Raw genomic sequence first — 22,400 nt, 5'->3', positions numbered from 1 at the left:
CACGCACACATACACACACACACACATACACACACACACATATACACAGGATGTAATACTGCAGGTTGTCTCCAAGGTTCTTGTGTCTTTGGGCTGATACATGAGAGTTATTTCAATTATTCAGACTTTAATTTCCGCAACATTAGACTAAACTTCAACTTTCCTGCGACCACACACATCCCAGCAAGACCAAGATTTGAGTGTGTGTGTGTGTGTGAGACTCACACTCTGTCCGTCCCGTAACTGCGGTAATCCACTGCGGCAGAAACGGCCACGATGAGCGCAGGAATGCCGTATCCGGCCAGGTAGAAATACCTCCTGCGTGAATGCTCGCTCTCGAACACCTCCACCAGCATGATGTAGAGCTGAACACCTTCCAGAAACATCCACGTGAACGCAGACAGGAAGAAGAAATGCAGCAGAGCCGCGAAGACGGCGCAGGCGATCTGAAAGACGCACACAATCACTCGTTACCTGGACATTGATGGATGCTGTTCAGCGACCTCACAAACCTGCTCAGATAATTGAAAAATGTGAAATAAGAAGGTTTAAAGATTATAAATCATGCATGACGTTCTGCATTAGAGTCACACACACTGAACGCTCTCTCATTAAATCTTTATGACACACACACACACACTTGTGCTATTTCACCCTCTCATGAAGTAATAAATGCATGCAGCCTGCCATTTCAAAACATCCAACACACAATCTTCCCAGCTGCACAACATGGAAAAAGTGAGTAAAATGTCTAAATATAGTACTTAAGCTTTTTAGTATATTGAATTGCGTAAATTTTTCCTAAGCCACTGGCAAGCAGGCAAGCATACATTCAACAAAAAGATCTCCTTATGTTTAAAACAATAAACACATAAAACAATATTTGATGTGATGAACAATGCAAATACAATGTAAAAAAAAAAAAAACAGGATTATAATCACGTAAATTAAGACTAAAACCATAAAAGTATCACTTAATACTTAAAAATGTAAATGGAAACTTTAAAAATAAAAACCAAACTAAAATGATGCTACTAAAATAACACTGAAATGATAAGTTTCGTACAGGCTGGTCCACACGGTTGATGCCGGTGAGGAAGAGTGTTTCAGCGATGAAGAGCGAGATGCACAGGTTCTTGTGGATGGTGTTCCTGTCGCTCTGCAGGCCACGGAAGAAGCAGAAGGTGAAGATGCAGACGAGCAGACAGACCAGAGACAGCAGGATGCCCACCCACGTGATGATGTCCAGCAGCAGACCATGAACCGGATCCACCGGCTGCAGAGAGAGAGAGACACAGATCAGAACACTTTCACATCCCTCTGAACGGAAATATTACACTTCGATATCAGAATATCACTGCGGGCAGCAATTACAGATACACAGTGACACCATCAAAGCACGAGAGCACATCACAGCAACGATTTCAGACGCTTACACCAGGAGAGGAGCCCACCATTTCAATGATCTCCACCAAATAAAATAAAATAATATTATACATTTTAACATTTTAAATTATAATTGTATCATTTATAAATAATTATTAAAAAAACATGATATATATATTTTAATCGTTTCATAAAAATTATAATTGTACATTTTATTTTTCACTTATTTATTGTTCTAGGTAGCCAGCTACCTTGCCAGCTAATTAAAAACATGTGAATTTCAAATTGTATATTACATAAGTGTAGGTAGCTACTTTTTATTAATATCTTGTGGTGTAATTAATTATATTAACAACAACAACAAAGATTATCTTTTACTGCAAAGCTGCAAACAAGCCTCCAGCACAGTTAACAAACCTACAAAACGGTCTTCACGCATGTATTGTGTATTTTTCTGTTCAGCGCGTGTGACAGTCAGTGATTTATTATCGTGCTGCAGTTAAAGCGCTCAGATCCAGCAGACGGCGTCATTGATTCCCACTGTGCTCCCTCTGTAGGGTCCCTACGGAGGCCACACAGCCAGGGGAAAAGAGCACAGCTGATATGGGACACATCCCAGAAGACTTTGAGTCGGAAGAATGGATGTCAGCATTTCTGAAGAACACAGCACATGAATATTTATGAGCACTGCACAGGTAACAGTGCATAGCTTGTGTGTGTGTGTGTGTGTGTGTGTGTGTGTGAGAGAGAGAGAGAGCCCCAGAGGGCTGCTGAGCATATAACACATCACTCTTCCTGAGGCCCACTCACCCTTGAGTGCTATATCTCCTCTACATTCAACAGCAGTGTGTGTGTGTGTGTGTGTGTGTCAGTGCTGTAAGTAAATCAACAGCTCAAGCCTGCTCAGCAGAATCCACAGCGAGTCTCAGACTTTATAGAGTCAACGCTGAGCTCAAGTAAATCTACGTGTCTATAAACACACATACATACACTACTCAAACACACGCACACACACACACACACACACACACACGTGTACATGCACTCGCAGAATTTTTTTTACCCCTACATGATGCATAATAGTACCTTAAAGGTATATATTGGCAACTAAAGTGTATATATAACCAGTGTTGGGTGTAACGCGTTACAAAGTAACGCGTTACTGTAATAATATTACTTTTTTCAGTAACTAGTAGTGTAAGGCATTACTCGTCTGAAAATGGTAATATTATTACAGTTTTCCCAAGCTAGTTACTTGCGTTACATTTGCCAGTAGCACCTTCATCACACACAAGGCACACAACACAGAGAACAGAAGGGAAGGGAAGGAGGGCGTGAATGGAACAGTGATTGGTCTGGGTTTGGCACGAGGTATCATTTACCATCACTGATTGGTCGACAGCCGGCAGCAGAGCGGCACGCTCAGACAGATGGGGAAAAATGGAAGCGTCAACAACGGCAAGCTCTTTTTCAGAGGAAGGTTCCCAGCAACAGAAAGCTAGTTTCGACGGGTGGAGATTCAGTAATTATTTTGTAGGAGTGCTCCGATCACGATCGGCCGCTCGTTAATGCGCATCTCAGTAAAGCCGGTTCTCTAAAGCGGTTTATTCCATCAGGTGCGTGAACCATATGTTCATACAACCGTGCCAATAAACGCTGAAAATGAACGTGGATTTGCGCATCTTCTCAGTTAATAACGGCTCTGTGTAGTAACAGCTGCTCTATGTGAAATCACGCACCTGATGGAATTAACCGCTGATTAGAGAACAGGTGTACTGACGAGCAGTAATATAAGTGAGTTGTGTAAACAGTGATTTATGTGACTTCAATTATTTCTTAGTAAACTGAAATCGAAAAGTAAAAAGTATTTTTTGGAAAAACCACATCCTGGTGTTAGTCTTCATATGCTGATGAATAGTGTTAACACGGATATAGAAAAATAAGGACTGCAAGAGATTGATTCCTAATGTCAGTTTATTTTTAATTAATACTTATAGTAGTTCGGTTCCCTTTACATCTTTAACTACCCGTTAATTTATCAATTGAATGGGTGACCTATCCTCATTAATAGAGCAAACATTTGCCCCCCCCCCTGAGAGAATTGGCAGGAGCCGCCACTGATAAAGACCCTAAAGAACACTCCTCCTTTGTATGTTCTCCCTCCATCTGATGCATCTCAGGCAATCATAGAGTAATTAAGAAAAAAAGATGTAACTAGTAATATAACTAGTAATATAACTAGTTACTTTCTCCAGGGAGTAATAAAGTAAAGTAAGGCATTACTATTTTTGAGATTAATATGTAATATGTAATATATTACTTTTTTGAGTAACTAGCCCCAACACTGTATATAACTAACTAAATTGTAAATCTTAGTGAAAGGTACCAGCCCAGTGACAACTGCAATAGTATTTTATGTAAAAATTAAAAATGCCTGATGCCCAAAATGGACGGCGGGTAAAACAAATTGGGTATTTTAACCCAGTATGTCGTAACGAAACTAAAGATACCAGTCTTGTGAAATTGGGAAAAAATATTCAGAAGTTTATCAAAAAATATCCCAAAATTCCTATTTTTTCCTATCTCCAGACCACCAGGTGGTGCTGTGCCGAAACTGAGAAGGTAACCTTGGGTCCTGGTTATTATAACACACACAAAGTTTGGATTGAACGTGCTCTCGTGATATGGAGATAAAGCCTCACGTTCACTTTGGTGTGCTCTTCGTCAAATTCACTCGTGCGTTATTCAAATTCCCCAGCTTTTTAATTTAGCATGGTCTGAAGATAATCTGGTCCGATTTTTCAATGTTGAATCATCTTAAACCAAGGAATCAGAAGAAAAGAGCATTTTGTTTCAACTGTTATTAGCATAAATATGAGTGCAACTTTGAGCAGATGGTGGCGCTAGAGGGTTTGCGCTAGAGACTCCAAACTACCTATGGTTAATGTTGAGACTGTCTTCTATATGTGTGCCAAATCTATGGGCTTTCATAGACCCCCAGAGCAGAAGAAGAAGTGTTGCACTCCAGGAGTCTTTACTGAACATAATGGCTAAGAAAAAAAAATAAATAAAATTATTTTCTTCAACAAAATAATAACTTATATTATAAAATATATATATATATATATATATATATATATTATTATATTATATCTCTTGGAGAGAGACACAGATGGACAATCAGGAGAAAATCTGCTGAATAACACACACACACACACACACAAACACACACACACACACACACACACACACACACACACACACACACACACACACACATAGAGGTAATGGAGCAGGTGCTTGATTAATAGTGCTTTGCTCTCCATCAAACACACTGACACAAAAAAGTAAAATAGATCAGTGTGTGTGTGTGTGTGTGCTTCCAGACTCAAGATCTGGTAGATTTATAACCCATCTGTGTTCTTCTTTCCTCAGTATCAGCTGATGTCTCACACAGTCTAGTGCTGAGAAGTTTCCACAAATCTGTTCTTTTGAACATTTTGTTTCAATGAAGCAGTTACAACATCAACAGTGACCAGCAGCAGTTCATCGCTTCTCTTACATGATCACATACAGTCCACACGGGTTAAACATGTTTTAATGGAGCACTCAAGGGCCAGCTGAAAACACTGCACATGCAACAAAAACAACAACAACACACTTATGGAAATATGGTTAACATTAGATCAATTCAGTCTTCTAATGGAACGTTTTAATCTACAGTCAGTTGAGATCAGTAATACTCACTATTTCTAATACTAAAACATTTAAAATTGTTTCCTTTGAACTTTCTATTCATCTGTGAATCCTGAAAAATCAAATGTAAAAATAAAATCCTCATAAACAATCAGCAGCACAACTCTTTCAACATTGCTAATAAGCAGGAATGTTTCTTGAGCAGCAAGCAGTAGGAAAGAGCATCAGCAGGAGGAAATGTATCGAGAGGAATGTGAAGTTTGCTTTAGTTGAGATGAGAGTGAACGTGTTGAATGATTTCAGTCATTCACGAAGGCCTTCGGAGCAGTAAACATGAACACATTTCACTCAGAATTCAATCAGTCCTTGTTTCCTCGTCCTAACGAGGTGTAATTCTGTCGCCGTTCACACGTGCACCCCTGCGATGAGAGCATGGGCCTCTTTTAAGATTGATGGATGACGATTGTCTGACATTGACCCAGACTCAGCATCACTCCAGCACTCAAACTGCCACCGCTGTAGTCATGGCAACAACACAACACTCACCTCTGAGGACCTCAACAGTCTCAGATCAGTGAATGGATGCACACACAGGAAATGAAACCCATCTATAAGGCTGTACAGATAAGTGGGTGTGGTCATATCTGAAAAGGGTGTGGCTTAAAGTTATGCAGTAATGCAGTAATACATCCATTTAGTATACAGTACAATGCACAGATACATGTATATATAATACATGAGGCGACTAATACATGAGGCAACATTTCCATTTTTGGTTTGTCTGTTTTTACTTTTGTTTATTTATTATTATTATTATTTTTTGCTTGTAAAAAAAAAAAAAAAAAAAAAAAACATGGTTTAGATCAATTTTAGATGTAGTAATTTATGCATGTTTTTTTTTTTTTTTTTTTTGCCTAAACTTATTTGCCAGTTGTGCCAGTTTTTTTCTTGCCCCCCCTAAAAAAAGATTAATTTGTTAAAACCACTGGAAGTTTTCATTATTATTATTATTATTATTATTATTATTATTATTATTATTATTATTATTTCCCCTAGTTTTTGAGATCCAGTTTACTTGTCAGATCGTTGATCTGTTTTCCTGAGTAACCACAAACCAAGACATGCCCACAAACCAAATCTATAGTGGGTGTGGCTTAACCCAAGGTGGGTGTGTCCAATCCAGAAGTGAATGGGAATAATCCATGATGGGAAGTGGCCAAATGTGTGGTGGGTGTGGCTAAGCATATTGTGGAGATGACATGACTGTGAATCCTAAACTATATATATAATTTTTTTTTTATTATTCTAATTAATAATTGCTGTTTTATTAAGTTTGCATTTTAAAGATTAATTAAAAAAAATATTTTGTAATTTTCTTTCGTTTTAATTTTAAATATTTTGGTTTAGCTTTAGTTTATTTTTGCATTTGAAAATATACTTAGTTATTATTTAATTTCAAATGTATCATTTGATACTAGTGCTGTCAAAATTAGCGCGTTAACGCATTCGATTAATTTGAAATATTTAACGCGTAAAAAAAAAAATAACGCAATTAACGCGGTTGCAGTTTTTTTTATTTCCAGTTGTGGCCTATGTGTGTTCAACGTGCAAAGAAATATGGATAAGACCAAGGAAGGACTTTTAGACGGAAAGTTTCAGTATAAAAAACATTACTCTTCATTCAGTCTGCCACAAGAAACAGCAACATTAAAATCATGAACTCAAATGTCATTGTTTAAACTGTTGTAACAGTGCGTAAATCAGACCTTTCTGTAACGCTAACGTTAATAAGCTTAAAAGAAAATAACGAAATAATTGTGTAGCGGAGTATTTTTTGTACACAGTGCCGCGAACTGTCAATCACTCCTGTACGCGTGCATCACTGTCCTCCTCGCAGCTGCAGCAACTTGCGCTCTCTCTCTTCATCAAGCTTTAAAACAAAAAGGGGACAAAAAGATCATATTGTCTTTGTGCATAGGCTATAGATTAATTAGATAAATGAATATCTAAATTTGTGCCTAGCCGCCTACGGTATTTTTTTAGAATTAGAAAAAATATGCTGCAGCCAATGAGCAGCCAGCGGGGGCTGCAGGACGACTCAACCTCCACAGACAGTTTTTAATGTTTATTTACATTTACATTACATTTACATTTATTCATTTAGCTGACGCTTTTATCCAAAGCGACTTACAATTGCTATATATGTCAGAGGTCACATGCCTCTGGAGCAACTAGGGGTTAAGTGTCTTGCTCAGATTTCGGGACGTCTGATCACCCTTCATGAAAGAGCTGCATTACTTCATTAGCTTGAGTCTGACCTGCAGTGATAGGATTCGAATTTGGTGAGGTGTCAGTCAGCGAATCATCTGATTCTGGTCTTGTTCTTGCAGTATTCAGAGTCTGAAGCCAAGAAAACATATTAAGTGTTGTTGTTAACTGTATTTGATTTTTAACCGAATCGAGTGTGGTGTACACTCATAACGAGTTTCACACACCTTCTCCGGCCACGTTGAGTTGTTGACACTTAACAGTGGGAAAAGCGACACATGCGCTATTCACTTGTATAACTTAAGGGTGAATGGGTAATGTAGTTTCTGCTCTGGGTGGGATGAATTAGGAAGCTTGCATTGTGAAGGGCGCTCTGAAAATCGGCAGTGCAGGTAAAAGATTAAAACCTCTATTAAAACAGATGTCCAAATGAGCGTACCGGTACGCTACAAGCACGTTCTGGGCACACGGAGAGGTGGCGGTACGTTCAAGAACTATATTTGGAAGTGGCGGTACTGAGTACCGGTGTGTACCGGCCCACTTAAAGCACTGGCAATGACTATACTTTGGAATTTTTTTGCAGTCCACTTAGAATTCAACATGGAAATCATTTTTGTTTTTTATTGGCATTGATTGTTTTGAAATTCAAATGGTACTTACATGCCTGTGTTTTTATTTCTGTAATAAATATGGCTTTCAAGCCAACAGTTAATTTGGAGGATATTGATGGTTTATTGCAGGTATGTTGTTTACATGAGAAAATCTGTGTTACAAGTTAAACAAAAATTCCAATAAACAATCATATTTTTAATTTAAATAGTTGCTTTGTCTTGAGTTTACATTAATTATTTACATTTTACATTTACATATCCAAAAAGTTTCAGTCTTTTAATTGCGGTTAATTGCGATTAATCACGATTAATTTAAAAAAAAATTGTGTGATTAATTAGTTAATGTTTTTTAATCGATTGACAGCACTATTTGATACGTATGTTTTCTAGCGGTTTTGTTTCCATTATGACATTTTTTTGTTATAGTTTTAGTTGGCACTCATGCGCAAATGTGGGCGTGTCTAAGTGTCGAGAGGGTGTGTCCAATTCGTTGGTGGGCATGTCACTGCCTTAAATAGGTGTGTTCCCAATCCTCATCAATCACTGACCTCTACTTCCAGATGTGACTCACACACTGGAAATCTAAGTGGCCAGATTTTATTTTAAACAGCAGGACCGGAAGGAGACCTGTAGTTTTCCCTTCTCACTTGCTAATCAAAATGTCTGTCAGCGATCTACTCCTTTTTTTCTCATTCTCTCGAGAGCCACGGCTGTCGACGGCGCTCCACAGGGCCTTTCTTTCATCCCTTCTTTCAAAATGTCTTTTCTCCCCCTCATTTTTCACTTTTTCCTGTCAATTGTTCTTCTGTTTCTCTCCAGGCAAAGCCGAACCTGGGCTCTGAATGCAAAATGTAAATGAAGCTTTTAGACTTGATGCACCTGGCTGAGGCTCCGTCCCATGTGACCCCACGCCTGCCAGACGCTCGACCACACCGACACAACAATAGACATCAGTAGAGAAACAACAACACAGAAACGGCACTAATAGGTCAACAGTTGAAAACAATGCAAAACTTAAAGCTGTACATCTGACGCATCATGTCGACCTTTAAAAACACACTAACCAACTCACAAGCAACAGCAACATTGCAAATGCACAAGTGTATGTCTGTTTGTTCAGTGTGTATTAAGTTGCTCAGCTGGTAATCAGCGTTGATCTTGGATCATATGGAGAGATAAAGACCGCCCACCCGCTGATCTCCCACAATGCACCTCACAGCCTGGAGTCATCAGCAAACAATAAACAGTCTCCACAGAGATCTGCTCCACATAAACACACCTCATGCCTTTCTTCTGATTTCTTCAGAACAGAAGACATTCAGCAGCTCCAAACATCACGGATGATTTACATCACTTAGTCTTATATCACTGAGATACCATTATATTGTTTATATTTTCAGTTTTTAATTTTAGTTTCATTTTTAGCATGTTTGTCATGTTAGTAGTTAGTAGTACTAAATATACATAGTTTACTATTGTATAGTGATATTCAAGATTTTATATATTTTCTGTATATTTTGACATATATATATATACTATAAAACAACATTTATCATTTGAATTTAGTTTAACAGTTTATTTGTTTATTTTTTTTAAGCAACAACATTTTTTTATGGTTTTATTTAATTAAAAACTAAAAACCCAAAGGGTAAAACTTAAAGCTTTTATACATAATGCATTATAAAAGTATTTTAATTGCATGAGTTATGCCTTGTAACACACCTTATATTGCACTGTATGATCTCATGAATAATTAAAATCACAGTAATAATATATTACAACAGTCATTTATGCATTGTTACACTTTTAGAAAGTATAATGCATTAAAAAACATGATAAACAACCAATTTCAGATTCCAAATATTATAATGCATTTTAACTTACAATTACAATTATTTATTTATTATTCATTTTCAGTGTTTGGAATAACGGCGTTTAAAAGAACGGCGTTAGTTAACGACGTTATTTTTTCAGTAATGCGGTAATCTTACTAATTACTTTTCCCATCGTTATAATGCCGTTAACGTTACTGAACGTTAAATGCGGTGCGTTACTATGCATTGATTTAATAAACTATGCAATCCGAACGCACCCCTGGCTCACACAACGAGTGAGGAGATGGGTTAATAACGAGATAAGCGGTTGTGATTGGCTAAGGCAGAGTCATGTGTTTCATGGTAGCCAATCAGAGCCAGTGTTTTTACACACATGCCGGCACACGTGGCTGCGCCAGCGGCGCCAAACACACACACACACGCAACAGCTACACAGAGATCCGCAGCAGAGATGGCGAGTCAGGAGCAAGTTGCCATTTTCAAGGTGAAGATATAAGCACTACTTCAAATTCATTGTGGTCAAAGGCAAAAACGTGCATGTAATGTGTACATGTAATGTGTGACACACATCTACAAAGCTAGTGGCCAAAAACACTTTTCTTACAAAGATAATACTTGAAGGGCAGGATAAAACTCTTGCTGTCTGTTGACGTGCAATAAATATTGAAAGAGATATACCTGTCTGTTCTACTCATTTCAACCTACTTGTGAAAACTGAAAAAAAAAAAAAGTACAAATTCTCTGACATGTAGCAACTCTTTCTATTTATATACAGTAACGCAAATAGTTACTTTCCCTGGTAACGAGTTACTTTTATTATAGAGTAATTCAGTTACTAACTCAGTTACTTTTTGGAACAAGTAGTGAGTAACTATAACTAATTACTTTTTTAAAGTAACGTTCCCAACACTGTTCATTTTACATGATAGCTTCAAGTTTTAGTGTATTTGTTTTCGTGGAGTGGAATGTGAATTGTTGGACTGAAGGGAGAGCAAAAATGGTTTTACAAACAATTTCTGCTGTGATGGGAATGCAGATAAATGGTCTGATGTTTATATCTGGGACAGATGTGTTGGAAGTGTCTTTACCTGCACGTCCACGTGAGCCATGAGCACAGCGAAGTTGGTGAGGTGTGTGCAGGAGCAGGTGGTGTGTGTTCGGTTTGTTCCCAGCAGCCGACAGTCCTGCGTCGACCAGAAGCCCATCATACTGCGCTTCGAGTAGCTCCAGAACGAACAGTTGGGGTTGAAGTTCTCCTCTGACTGCTGGAAGAGGAGGAAGAACAAACTGCGTCAGAGCGGAAAGCAGCGAAACACACGACATAAGTGAGAATAAGAGTTACACTCAGGGTTCAAAACCTGCTGCCACCAATGCCCAAAAAAAAAAAAAAGCAGAAGTCATGTTCAAAAAATGTGAGATTGTAATAACTATGAAATTACATTTTAAGATGCACTTAAGTTGTACAAAAAGCCCTCCATGGTTTAGCTAGCTGCATTTGATATATATTTCAACGATAATACATATCCCTTTTATAGTAATTAACATTCACACCGAGTGTCTGAAAACATTACATTCAAGTCGCTTATTTTAAAGTATACTATTTCGGTAATAATGCTTAAGTGTACATTTTCTCACAAGGGTAAGTAGGGTACGTATCTGAAAACTAGGGATATAATAGTGTAGCAGAAATGAGTCAAATCAGACAAATCAAAGAGTCTATCAGAGCTGTGTGCATTGAAACATGAGCTGAATTCCTCAGGAAGTCATAAATCAGTTCTAGTGCCACAAGAACCAAGCAAGATAACCAACCAACCAACTTGTTCACACAACAGCTTTCAACATTAACACCAATAGAACAATTATTGACAATTTTAATTCGAAGAAGAGATTGTCAAATTTATTGTTCGTGATTGGAATGACGCTGGACATCACATGTAAACCCAGGAGATCAAGTTAAATACTTGCATTGACTTCCCCCCCCCAGCCAGTGAAACCAGACTGAAATTCCTAAGGGGGAAGGGCTTTAAACCTTTGTCTTCACAGAAAAGTCCCTTTGCCAGAGAATGGCAAAGAAACTGCTTTTTATACATTATATATGGACCAGAATGAACTCAAAAAAGACTTATGAATGAATCATTCCATTGCTTAACTCCATATTCATTTATGTGTAACCCACACATTTGACTATCATGTATAATCACTTATTGTGTATGTCTTTTGATAACTATAGGATACATAGTCATGTCTAGTATTGACATAATCGAATTTTCTTGCTTGATATTGTCCTGACAATCATTTATTTGTAAAATATATCATAATCATGTTATAGGAATCATGTCCAAAATTAGACCCTGTGAGGCAAGAACCACATGCTTGGTAAGATAAACAATGATTTATGATACCCCAGACCCCAGGACCATATCTGATTGGTCAAGGCAACATTTGAGGGGTGGCCAACAAGGAAGTTTAAAAACTTTGGACACGTTTTTAGTCTGCTTTTAGTTCTAGTCTAGCTGCTGCTATTAGCCATGTCGGCTTTTAGTTCCAGCCTTGCTCGTGCTATCAGTCATGCCTGCTCTTAGCTTGTAGCTTTGCTACCTAGCTTTAGCTTGTAGCATCTAGCCATGTGGTTAGTCATCATGGTTCTTTGAGCGCGGTTCCAGCGTGCCTGCCTGCTGCTACTTATGCCACAATGAGAAGGAACACAACCTAGTCTCGTCAAACTTTATTTCTTTTCTTTTACGTTTGAGAGTTTCGTGTTCTGAGTTAAGTTTTGTAACGTGTTTGAACTCCAACCAGCCACACAACTCCAGCTTCAGCCAACGCCCAAGCACGGGCTCCCCAAGACGTCACTTCAGCCAACTGAACTTCCAGCCAATCAGCGACACCGGGAAACCCCTTTCAACTGGAGTCCCTTTCACAGCAAACGAAGGCAACGTATTCCCAGATATTTGTTGTGCTGGTGTATCTAATATAATTTTAACCCCATTGAGGAACTCAATGCGAGCGCTAATTACGTGATTGATGGTTGTTCATGTCTATGCAATTTAACGTATTGCTGTTAACTTGGGATTCCATATTTCCATTCTCTTAAACTCATCTTTCCCTAACTTTCGACCTTCCTGCAACTTGTGTGAATGTGTGTGTGCGTTTATGTGTTAGATTAGTTTATATGTCTTAGATTTATCTAATAAAGCCTTATTCATATTGAAAAGAGAAGTATCTTGTGTTTTGTGCTTACAAGTTAATGTCTTAAACTGCCGATCTTGTTACTGTGCTAATTGATAGTGTTTTCACTATAGTTTGGATATTAGTATCCAGCGCAGATTTGATGTTAAACGGCTAGTTCACTGAATCGCAGGGCGTCTCCGTGACCAGCCGTGAAACAGTGATTCTGTTCAAATTCCCTTTAAAATCTTAAATGATTCCCTTTGAGCTAAATTGACCTGTTTCCCTTACATTTATACTGGTGGAGAAAATGCGGGCAGTTTAATCTAAATTGTGAGCATAAACCAAGTTATTTAATCTTTGATTTTGCTAAAGGAATGAAAGATGAGAAGCATGCGAGACCTGAGTATGTGTGTGTGACGCGTGACGTAAGCAGCGCGCGCCCTCCCGCTTGAATGAAAGGAGCTAGAGGAGACTTTAACTCGAGTCCGTCTCCCCTTTGTTAACAGCAGTAAGTGAACTTAAAAGTAAACATCTGAGAACGTACAATAAGGTAGAAATTGAGCTTGTTCCTCATTTGTGTAATGCCTTGTTTTATAGCTGATTTGATTTCACTGCGTGTTCCAGTGTCTCAAACGCTATCTCAGTCACTGTTTGCTGAACGGAGCTAAACTGTTAGTGTTTCAAAAGGGATATAAATCGGTGAATAAAGAATAGTTTTGAGCGGGTTCCTCAATCTATTTATCAAAGTCCCCGTATTCATATTTCATATAGTTTGATTGCCAGTGCGTGTTCCACTGCCGAATCAAATTTGATATTCGACTCCACTAAGTTAACGTTAAACATTAGAGAACAATGTTTGCCCATTTGTATCCGTTCACAAAGTGAATGCAATCTCGCGTAACACGGCGTGTGTCCGAGAGTAATTTGAATGGGAGTGTTTTTAAAGCTTGATCAAGTAAATTTTAACTGTGTACCAACAGCGAAGGAAAACTTTTATGTTTGTGTCCAGAGAAACTGGCACGGAGAATCAAATTGCTGAGATTGATATAATAACTACAGCAGGAAGCTGCTATTTGAATTAAGATACATTTAACTCTATACAAACTGAGAGTTTAAGTGCCACATCGCAAAACCAACTGAAAGGCGGTGTTGTTATTTGTACAGTGTTGAAATGAGCCGACATTTTATGTAACATGCTTAACTGTATTTGCAACAATGCAACGATTCATGTGCTAATCCACTAGAATGTGTTTTGGTTGCCATAGTGACGACCGTGACCCGGAAGCCTAACGTACTTCCGGAGCAACTCAGAACTGTGCACGCGCAGCGCACAAACTCAGCGGTGTCGCTAAGCTAATGAAACCATTGCATTTACATTGAAGTCTATACTAAAGCCACTAGCCTCAAAGGTTAGCCGTTAGCATTACCATCCAGTGGTAGAATAATGTGTGTTTGGGCAACGCTGACGTGATTTAACCATTTTAAACATCTTAACTAACACTTGTTAGTCTATTTCTCTTTAGTGCTCTCTTTCCTCACTAAACCACTTATTTTCATTTTACTAGAAAGGGAAATACTGACTCACAATTATTAATTGTCAAATTGAAATTTAATTGAAACATTAAATTTATTTTGAATCATTTAAAATTTCCCTCTCAGATCATTTCATATGATCTTTTATTTCTAGTATTCTCTTTTGGGCCTAATTATTTTAGGAATGAATAAGCCTTGAACTTTGGAAGTTAAGTAAACTTATTCTTCCTAATTTATTTATTACCCATCTGAATATATGCTATTCAGACCTTTACTTATTTGAATTCGTTTTACCCCTCTTCCTATTTTGGTTATACACTTAACCACTATTGTTTTAATTATTGATTTCCTCTTTTGAATTTCATTTTTGCATATTTTGCCCATTTATTATTATTTTTTTAATTTTACTTTTTCTTACCATTTCTTTACTTTGTGTATCCTAGCCTGGGAACGACAAACCTGAGCCCTAAAAGGAGACATTGTTATCCCTCACTACGAGTTCAAATAAATTAGAAAGACAACTCTCTTTCACTTAAAGTTTATTTTGATTGATTAGTTGTGCAGCAACTAACACAACGCTCTCCTTGTAGTTCAGATAACCGCTACTGAGACTTACCATCTCCGTCCTCTCTCTCCTTTACTTTCCTCTTCTCTTTTTACATTTGTAGGACATGTAAGAACCATCAATCAATTCTAAGTGAAGTAAATACCGTGCCAAAGACGACGAATCATCCTTATGAATTTGATTGTAATCATCCTCTCATTTGTTCTTCCTAACCTCCCTACATTTGGAAACGCAATCCAAGTTTTAGCATCTCATCCAACGTTGAGATCGATTTAATAGAGATACGTGCTGAGCAACTGTCGCCTTCGCTGACTCCCTGGTGAGCGGTCCAACTGAAAGGTGTACGGTGTCAATCCTGTCAGACTAAGAAAAGAGATATCAGAATTATTATTGTATTCTTTTGTCCAAAGCAAGAAATATAATAATATTGTTTATGTTTTTGATAACATTTAATTGGAAAAAATCATTTTCCTCATTTGAAAAACAGAAATTGTGCTTGTCATTTGAATTTGTTTTTCACCTCTGTCTCTCTTTTCCTCTTCCTCATTAGAGTGACAATGTCTTCGCATCTCTAGTCTACTTAGACACCCTGAGACCAACACAGTCATCACCACATTTCACTAGTGGTTCACAATCACTGATACAACACTTAGTTGTCCCACCACACATAGGCTTTTACTCCACACAGATCTGTGTCAGTCTCTCTTCTCCCTAGCGTGCCAACATGCCGCAGACTGCAGACCCCATTGCCCATGGGGAAGATGTGAACATTTGGCTGAGAGGCATGACAGACAGCCTCACTCCAAAGACATTTGAACTGTTATTATTTTTAATAATAATCCTAATCCTGAGAAGATTCCTGACACAAGATTCAAGCCAGAACAACAACCACGAGGAGCTAGTCAAGATCACGAGCTCACTAAGCTATGCCTTCACAACCCAGCTGCAACTGAGCGACAAGCACATCACCCACCTTCAAGAGGAGCTGACAGGTGCTCAACGTCGCATAGACAAGCTGGAAGTGAAAGTTCAAGATCAACTCAAAGCACCCAGCGAGAGGGAGCAGGATACAACAGAACAAGTTATGAAGCTCCTAGCAGCCCTGGCAGCAGCTCAGCTCGACCAGCAACATGCAACGGCTGCTCAGAAAGACCTGGTAAACAGACTCCAGTATGCCGAACAGCTACTAGAGAAAGCCAAGATAGACATCAGAAACAAGAATTCTGAAATCAGTGCTTTGAAAGACCACCTTGAAAGGTACAGAACTGAAACGGACAATCTGACCCAAAAACTAGACGATACCAACGATGAGCTCTACATGGTCAGAAAAGAACTCCAAAATGCTTACAAGCACAAACTAGAGCCAAGAAAAGAGAAACATCTCTTAGCCTCATCACTGCTGAGCAGAGCAGAGTCCCACGTCCAAGAACTGGCATATGACGAAAGGAGCGAAGGGCCACAACCCAAAACCTCACCTGCCTTCGCCACACAACCCTTTTCTGCCAACGAAAGAAAACCTCCTGTCCAAGGCCTTGAAGCTGCACACGGGATGACCATCAAAGACCTCAACAAGCTGTCTAAAAACATCAGCAGGTTCAACCCGAACTCCACAGAGAGCCCCGACATCCAAGCTTACCTGCGAGATATCGAATTCCATCTGGAAGTGAGACCTCATGTGACTGACAGAGACTGGTTATACCTCCTTAGAGCCACGTCCAGTCCTGAGGTACGAAACTTTCTAGATCGACAGCCCAGTCAAACCAAGTCAAACTACCAGCGACTTCGTGAGGTCCTGATTAAAGAGTTTACAGACCCAGAGTTTGAACATGGACTGTTAACTGCCTTGGAAACCAAACAAGGTTGTCAAGAGACTCCACAAGCTTACTACAACCGACTCCGACAATCCTACTTTGGTGCACACAACAACTCTGACCTTGAAGAGGATGTGAACTTCAAAACCCTCTTCCTAAAGAATCTGCACCCTGGAGTCAGTCACCATCTAGGTGTCATGGCCTGTCCGAACTCCATGACCATCCAACAGTTGCGTGACCTAACACAGAAGGCCTATAACAAGCAGAAGTTGGCCTCAAAGAAAGGTAACAAAACATCCACACTCTTGAACTCTGTCAACAAAGACTCAAGCCTTGCACTGGACGACACCCAGTGGCATCACAACACCAGAGTCTTCCATCAAGAGCACAGAGAACGTGACGCCCATATCCACGACCGCTTTCAGCCCAACTGCTGGAAAAATCCATGGGACCAGCCACGCTTCTCAAGAAACCAAAAGGATAACATCTGGAAACCTAACCAGATATCCAAAGGTAATCACCTGACTCATCCAAGAGCAACTCGTGTGGGTAAGCGACAACAAAACCCACCTCAGCACCACTCAGACATGCACAGTGCTGAGTACTCACAAGAACATAACCGCTTACCATTAGAAGACACGGAACAAGTCATGGAACAACTAAGAGAGTTCCTTCAAGACAATTTACATGCAGGTGACCACAAAGTTGAGTCATGCTCGCTGTGACCAGCGACAGAACGGAAGGCCGGTGATCACCTGGTGCACCGCATCAGAGATGACAAGCACCTGTTCAACAACAACCCAGAATGAACAAGTCTTTAACGGCCAACTGTTGATGAAAAATCTGAGGTACTAAAGGACATCACCTCGGTCACTAACAAATTGTCAAATGAACTCCAACTCCAAGTTCCAAATTCCCTGTCTGTGCAACAGCAACCACCAGAGCACAGAAGGTCAGAAAGTCTGCTACAGCCAGAAGGCATCACAAGAAGAATGCAACATAGGAGACAAGTTTTGCAACTCAGCTTCACACAGCCATGCCAAACTGCCTCCGACTGTCTGCTAAAGAACTTCCTGCCTTGCTGGACTGACCATGGACACGCCCTCATCCAAGCCAAGGATGCAGAGAGCCAGTCTTCAGTGACATGCTAGAAAAAGGGGGAGACAACACAGACTTGAACAGATCTGACCACACATTACCTACACCCAGAGGTAAACACATCTACTGATAACACAGTCAACAAACATATTCTTCCCACAGGTAGAATATCCAACTTTTAGTGTAACAAAGTTACACATACCCACCATGAAGAAAAGTGCAGCCATCCTCACAATAGGTAGAACACCTGACACTAAGTTAAGGTTCATGACACACTAGCTGCACCTGACATCCTAGCTCAATAGTAGATGTAACACATGCTAGGAAAACCCACAGCAGCCTTGTTTTGTTTTGTTCTTCTTTTACCTATCCTTCTCCTTCCCCTCTTTCCTGAGTAGGTGAAACGCCTAGACACCCTGCGAGGGTCGAAGGTCTGATATTAGGATTGACTCGCAACACCTAATATCCGCCAGCCACTCTAAACTGAATGGAAGCCAGAGAGCTCCATGCATGATAGGTCAATTCATTGAATTAAAAATGAAATTACTAGAAAACTAATGGTAAACATGTAAAGTAAGACAACCTAGAAGAACCAAACAAAGTTAACCACAAATTTGATTGATGAATCAAAATAAAAACAATTTCCAAGACAATCTAAACTATCCTCAATGTGCTAAACTACATTGACTAATTGAACTTAACCACGTGTACCTAAATAGCCTGATGCCTGCACCAGTACAGTAACTGTCATGGAGGTGTTGTCTTGCTGTTTGCTGTGTTTGTCTGCTTCTTCTGCCTTTGTTTCTCCAGCGATCGACGATGTCTTCACCTAAACACCTCGCCGATCGAAAGGGGGATATATGTAGCAGAAATGAGTCAAATCAGACAAATCAAAGAGTCTATCAGAGCTGTGTGCATTGAAACATGAGCTGAATTCCTCAGGAAGTCATAAATCAGTTCTAGTGCCACAAGAACCAAGCAAGATAACCAACCAACCAACTTGTTCACACAACAGCTTTCAACATTAACACCAATAGAACAATTATTGACAATTTTAATTCGAAGAAGAGATTGTCAAATTTATTGTTCGTGATTGGAATGACGCTGGACATCACATGTAAACCCAGGAGATCAAGTTAAATACTTGCATTGACTTCCCCCCCCCCAGCCAGTGAAACCAGACTGAAATTCCTAAGGGGGAAGGGCTTTAAACCTTTGTCTTCACAGAAAAGTCCCTTTGCCAGAGAATGGCAAAGAAACTGCTTTTTATACATTATATATGGACCAGAATGAACTCAAAAAAGACTTATGAAGGAATCATTCCATTGCTTAACTCCATATTCATTTATGTGTAACCCACACATTTGACTATCATGTATAATCACTTATTGTGTATGTCTTTTGATAACTATAGGATACCTAGTCATGTCTAGTATTCAAATAATCGCATTTTCTTGCTTGATATTGTCCTGACAATCATTTATTTGTAAAATATATCATAATCATGTTATAGGAATCATGTCCAAAATTAGACCCTGTGAGGCAAGAACCACATGCTTGGTAAGATAAACAATGATTTATGATACCCCAGACCCCAGGACCATATCTGATTGGTCAAGGCAACATTTGAGGGGTGGCCAACAAGGAAGTTTAAAAACTTTGGACACGTTTTTAGTCTGCTTTTAGTTCTAGTCTAGCTGCTGCTATTAGCCATGTCGGCTTTTAGTTCCAGCCTTGCTCGTGCTATCAGTCATGCCTGCTCTTAGCTTGTAGCTTTGCTACCTAGCTTTAGCTTGTAGCATCTAGCCATGTGGTTAGTCATCATGGTTCTTTGAGCGCGGTTCCAGCGTGCCTGCCTGCTGCTACTTATGCCACAATGAGAAGGAACACAACCTAGTCTCGTCAAACTTTATTTCTTTTCTTTTCCGTTTGAGAGTTTCGTGTTCTGAGTTAAGTTTTGTAACGTCGACCTCGTCTGCGCGTTTGAACTCCAACCAGCCACACAACTCCAGCTTCAGCCAACGCCCAAGCACGGGCTCCCCAAGACGTCACTTCAGCCAACTGAACTTCCAGCCAATCAGCGACACCGGGAAACCCCTTTCAACTGGAGTCCCTTTCACAGCAAACGAAGGCAACGTATTCCCAGATATTTGTTGTGCTGGTGTATCTAATATAATTTTAACCCCATTGAGGAACTCAATGCGAGCGCTAATTACGTGATTGATGGTTGTTCATGTCTATGCAATTTAACGTATTGCTGTTAACTTGGGATTCCATATTTCCATTCTCTTAAACTCATCTTTCCCTAACTTTCGACCTTCCTGCAACTTGTGTGAATGTGTGTGTGCGTTTATGTGTTAGATTAGTTTATATGTCTTAGATTTATCTAATAAAGCCTTATTCATATTGAAAAGAGAAGTATCTTGTGTTTTGTGCTTACAAGTTAATGTCTTAAACTGCCGATCTTGTTACTGTGCTAATTGATAGTGTTTTCACTATAGTTTGGATATTAGTATCCAGCGCAGATTTGATGTTAAACGGCTAGTTCACTGAATCGCAGGGCGTCTCCGTGACCAGCCGTGAAACAGTGATTCTGTTCAAATTCCCTTTAAAATCTTAAATGATTCCCTTTGAGCTAAATTGACCTGTTTCCCTTACAATAGTTAACTAAAACGGAAACTAAAATTAAACCATTAACAAAATAAAATAAAAAATACAAATACTAATAATAATAATAATAATAATAATAAGTTACTTGAAATTAAATAAACATTAAATGAAATAGAATAATAATAATATTAAAAAACTCTAGTTGGCAAAGAAAAATGTGTCATTTTAATTACATTTTACTTGATGTTCGAAAATATTGTAAAAATACAACTAAAATAAAAATAATAGATTAATAAAAAACAGTCATATTAAAATCAATTATAAAAAGTACAAATATGTACTTGACAGTCTAAAATTTTTTAAAATGCTCATCAAAATTCCTAAACTAAAATTAAATATAATGAAAATGGAAACTATAAAAAATAAAGCTCATTCTAAAAATATAATAGTATCTCCTTTTTCCTAAAAAACACTGATGAAACTTTTATTTTATTTAGTTTACACTATTCTGTTTTCCATAAACACTCAAGTCTACTTTCATTTTCACAAGGCTAAGCCAATAGATGATAATTTAATATCAGCAAACTAATTGAAATAGCGTCCATTCCATACTGTGACCTCTAAACTAGGATGCAGTCAGAATGTTTTTTCTGCATTTTGGAGGAAAATAAATAAAACTGAATTCAAAGGAATGGATTTAAACCGAGGAGCCGAGAGTAAAACACTGGCACTGGTGGCTAAAGCATTATCAAATTAGCCCAAATCTGTAACCAACAGACACTCCGGTGGCTGGCTGCTGGTATTCTGTGGAAATCTGCAGATTCCTTGGATTTGCCGATATCTTTCTCCCATGAGCAATCTGAAACAGGAAATCACGTTCCCAGCTCTAATCAAGCCTGGAGGCAGAGATTCTGTGTGTTTATTTTCTGGGAACGTTTCAATAAAGCGCTCTGAGAAAAATAATTCAGGCATAACTGCTGGTGTTGGCGGGGTTGTCAGATTTTAACCAGCAGAACTACTTTTTACCGATCATGACATTGCAGGAAGAATGATTACAATAAAAATGGATGAGCCATTTTACCATAAGAAAGCAGAAGTATGAAATGACATATAAAAATGTACTTTAGTCCTACTTAAGTGTGTCAAAAACAATTGTAGTTAACATGCACATTGAGTGTGTGAAAACATTACATTTAAATCACAGAAGTACATTCTTTTAAAGTCTATTAGTTACAATGCTTAAGCATACTTTTGTTTCACAAGGGTAAAAGCCCATATACACCAAGTATGATGACTATAATGATAATTATACTAAACTTCACATCAACGCACAATATTTTTCTGTTTATTAAAAGCTTGTGCTGCGGTTTTGTCGTCAGTTATTTGAAATGCTCAAAGACTGCTGACTTGACAGTTGTCCAAAAGACGACCATTGACACCTTGCACAAGGAGGGCAAGACACAAAAGGCGCAAAAGAGGCTGGCTGTTCACAGAGCTCTGTGTCCAAGCACATTGATAGAGAGGCAAAGGGAAGGAAAAAATGAGATAGAAAAAAGTATACAAGCAATAGGGATAACCGCACCCTGGAGAGGATTGTGAAACAAAACCCATTCAAAAATGTGGGGGAGATTCACAGAGAGTGGACTGCAGCTGGAGTCAGTGCTTCAAGAACCACTACACACAGACGTATGCAAGACAAGGTTTCAGCTTCGCATTCCTTGTATCAAACCACTCTTGAACAACAGACAGCGTCAGAAGCGTCTAGCTTCAGAAAGGACTGGACTGCTGCTGAGTAGTCCAAAGTTATGTTCTCTGT

General features: G+C 38.9%; 1 protein-coding gene across 24 annotated transcripts in view; it reads right to left on the bottom strand.

Annotated features, from left to right (window-relative positions):
• LOC113051738 (adhesion G protein-coupled receptor L3) overlaps positions 1 to 22,400 on the bottom strand; it is a 245,423-nt gene that overhangs the window by 30,595 nt on the left and 192,428 nt on the right. For 15 of the 24 annotated variants that reach the window (XM_026215749.1, XM_026215753.1, XM_026215761.1 and 12 more), the window contains 3 exons: positions 10,885 to 11,061; positions 1,067 to 1,276; positions 226 to 446 (listed from right to left, as the gene is read on the bottom strand). In XM_026215749.1, the coding sequence (XP_026071534.1) occupies positions 226 to 446; positions 1,067 to 1,276; positions 10,885 to 11,061 (608 nt within the window). The remainder of the gene's footprint in view (positions 1 to 225; positions 447 to 1,066; positions 1,277 to 10,884; positions 11,062 to 22,400) is intronic. The other 9 variants (XM_026215751.1, XM_026215757.1, XM_026215755.1 and 6 more) reach the window with 1 other exon arrangement.

The sequence above is a fragment of the Carassius auratus genome, chromosome 32 (assembly GCF_003368295.1).
Source record: "Carassius auratus strain Wakin chromosome 32, ASM336829v1, whole genome shotgun sequence".
Classification (NCBI taxonomy): domain Eukaryota; kingdom Metazoa; phylum Chordata; class Actinopteri; order Cypriniformes; family Cyprinidae; genus Carassius; species Carassius auratus.
The sequence above is the reverse complement of the archived record's forward strand: the minus strand, read 5'-3'. Positions and strand labels throughout refer to the sequence as shown.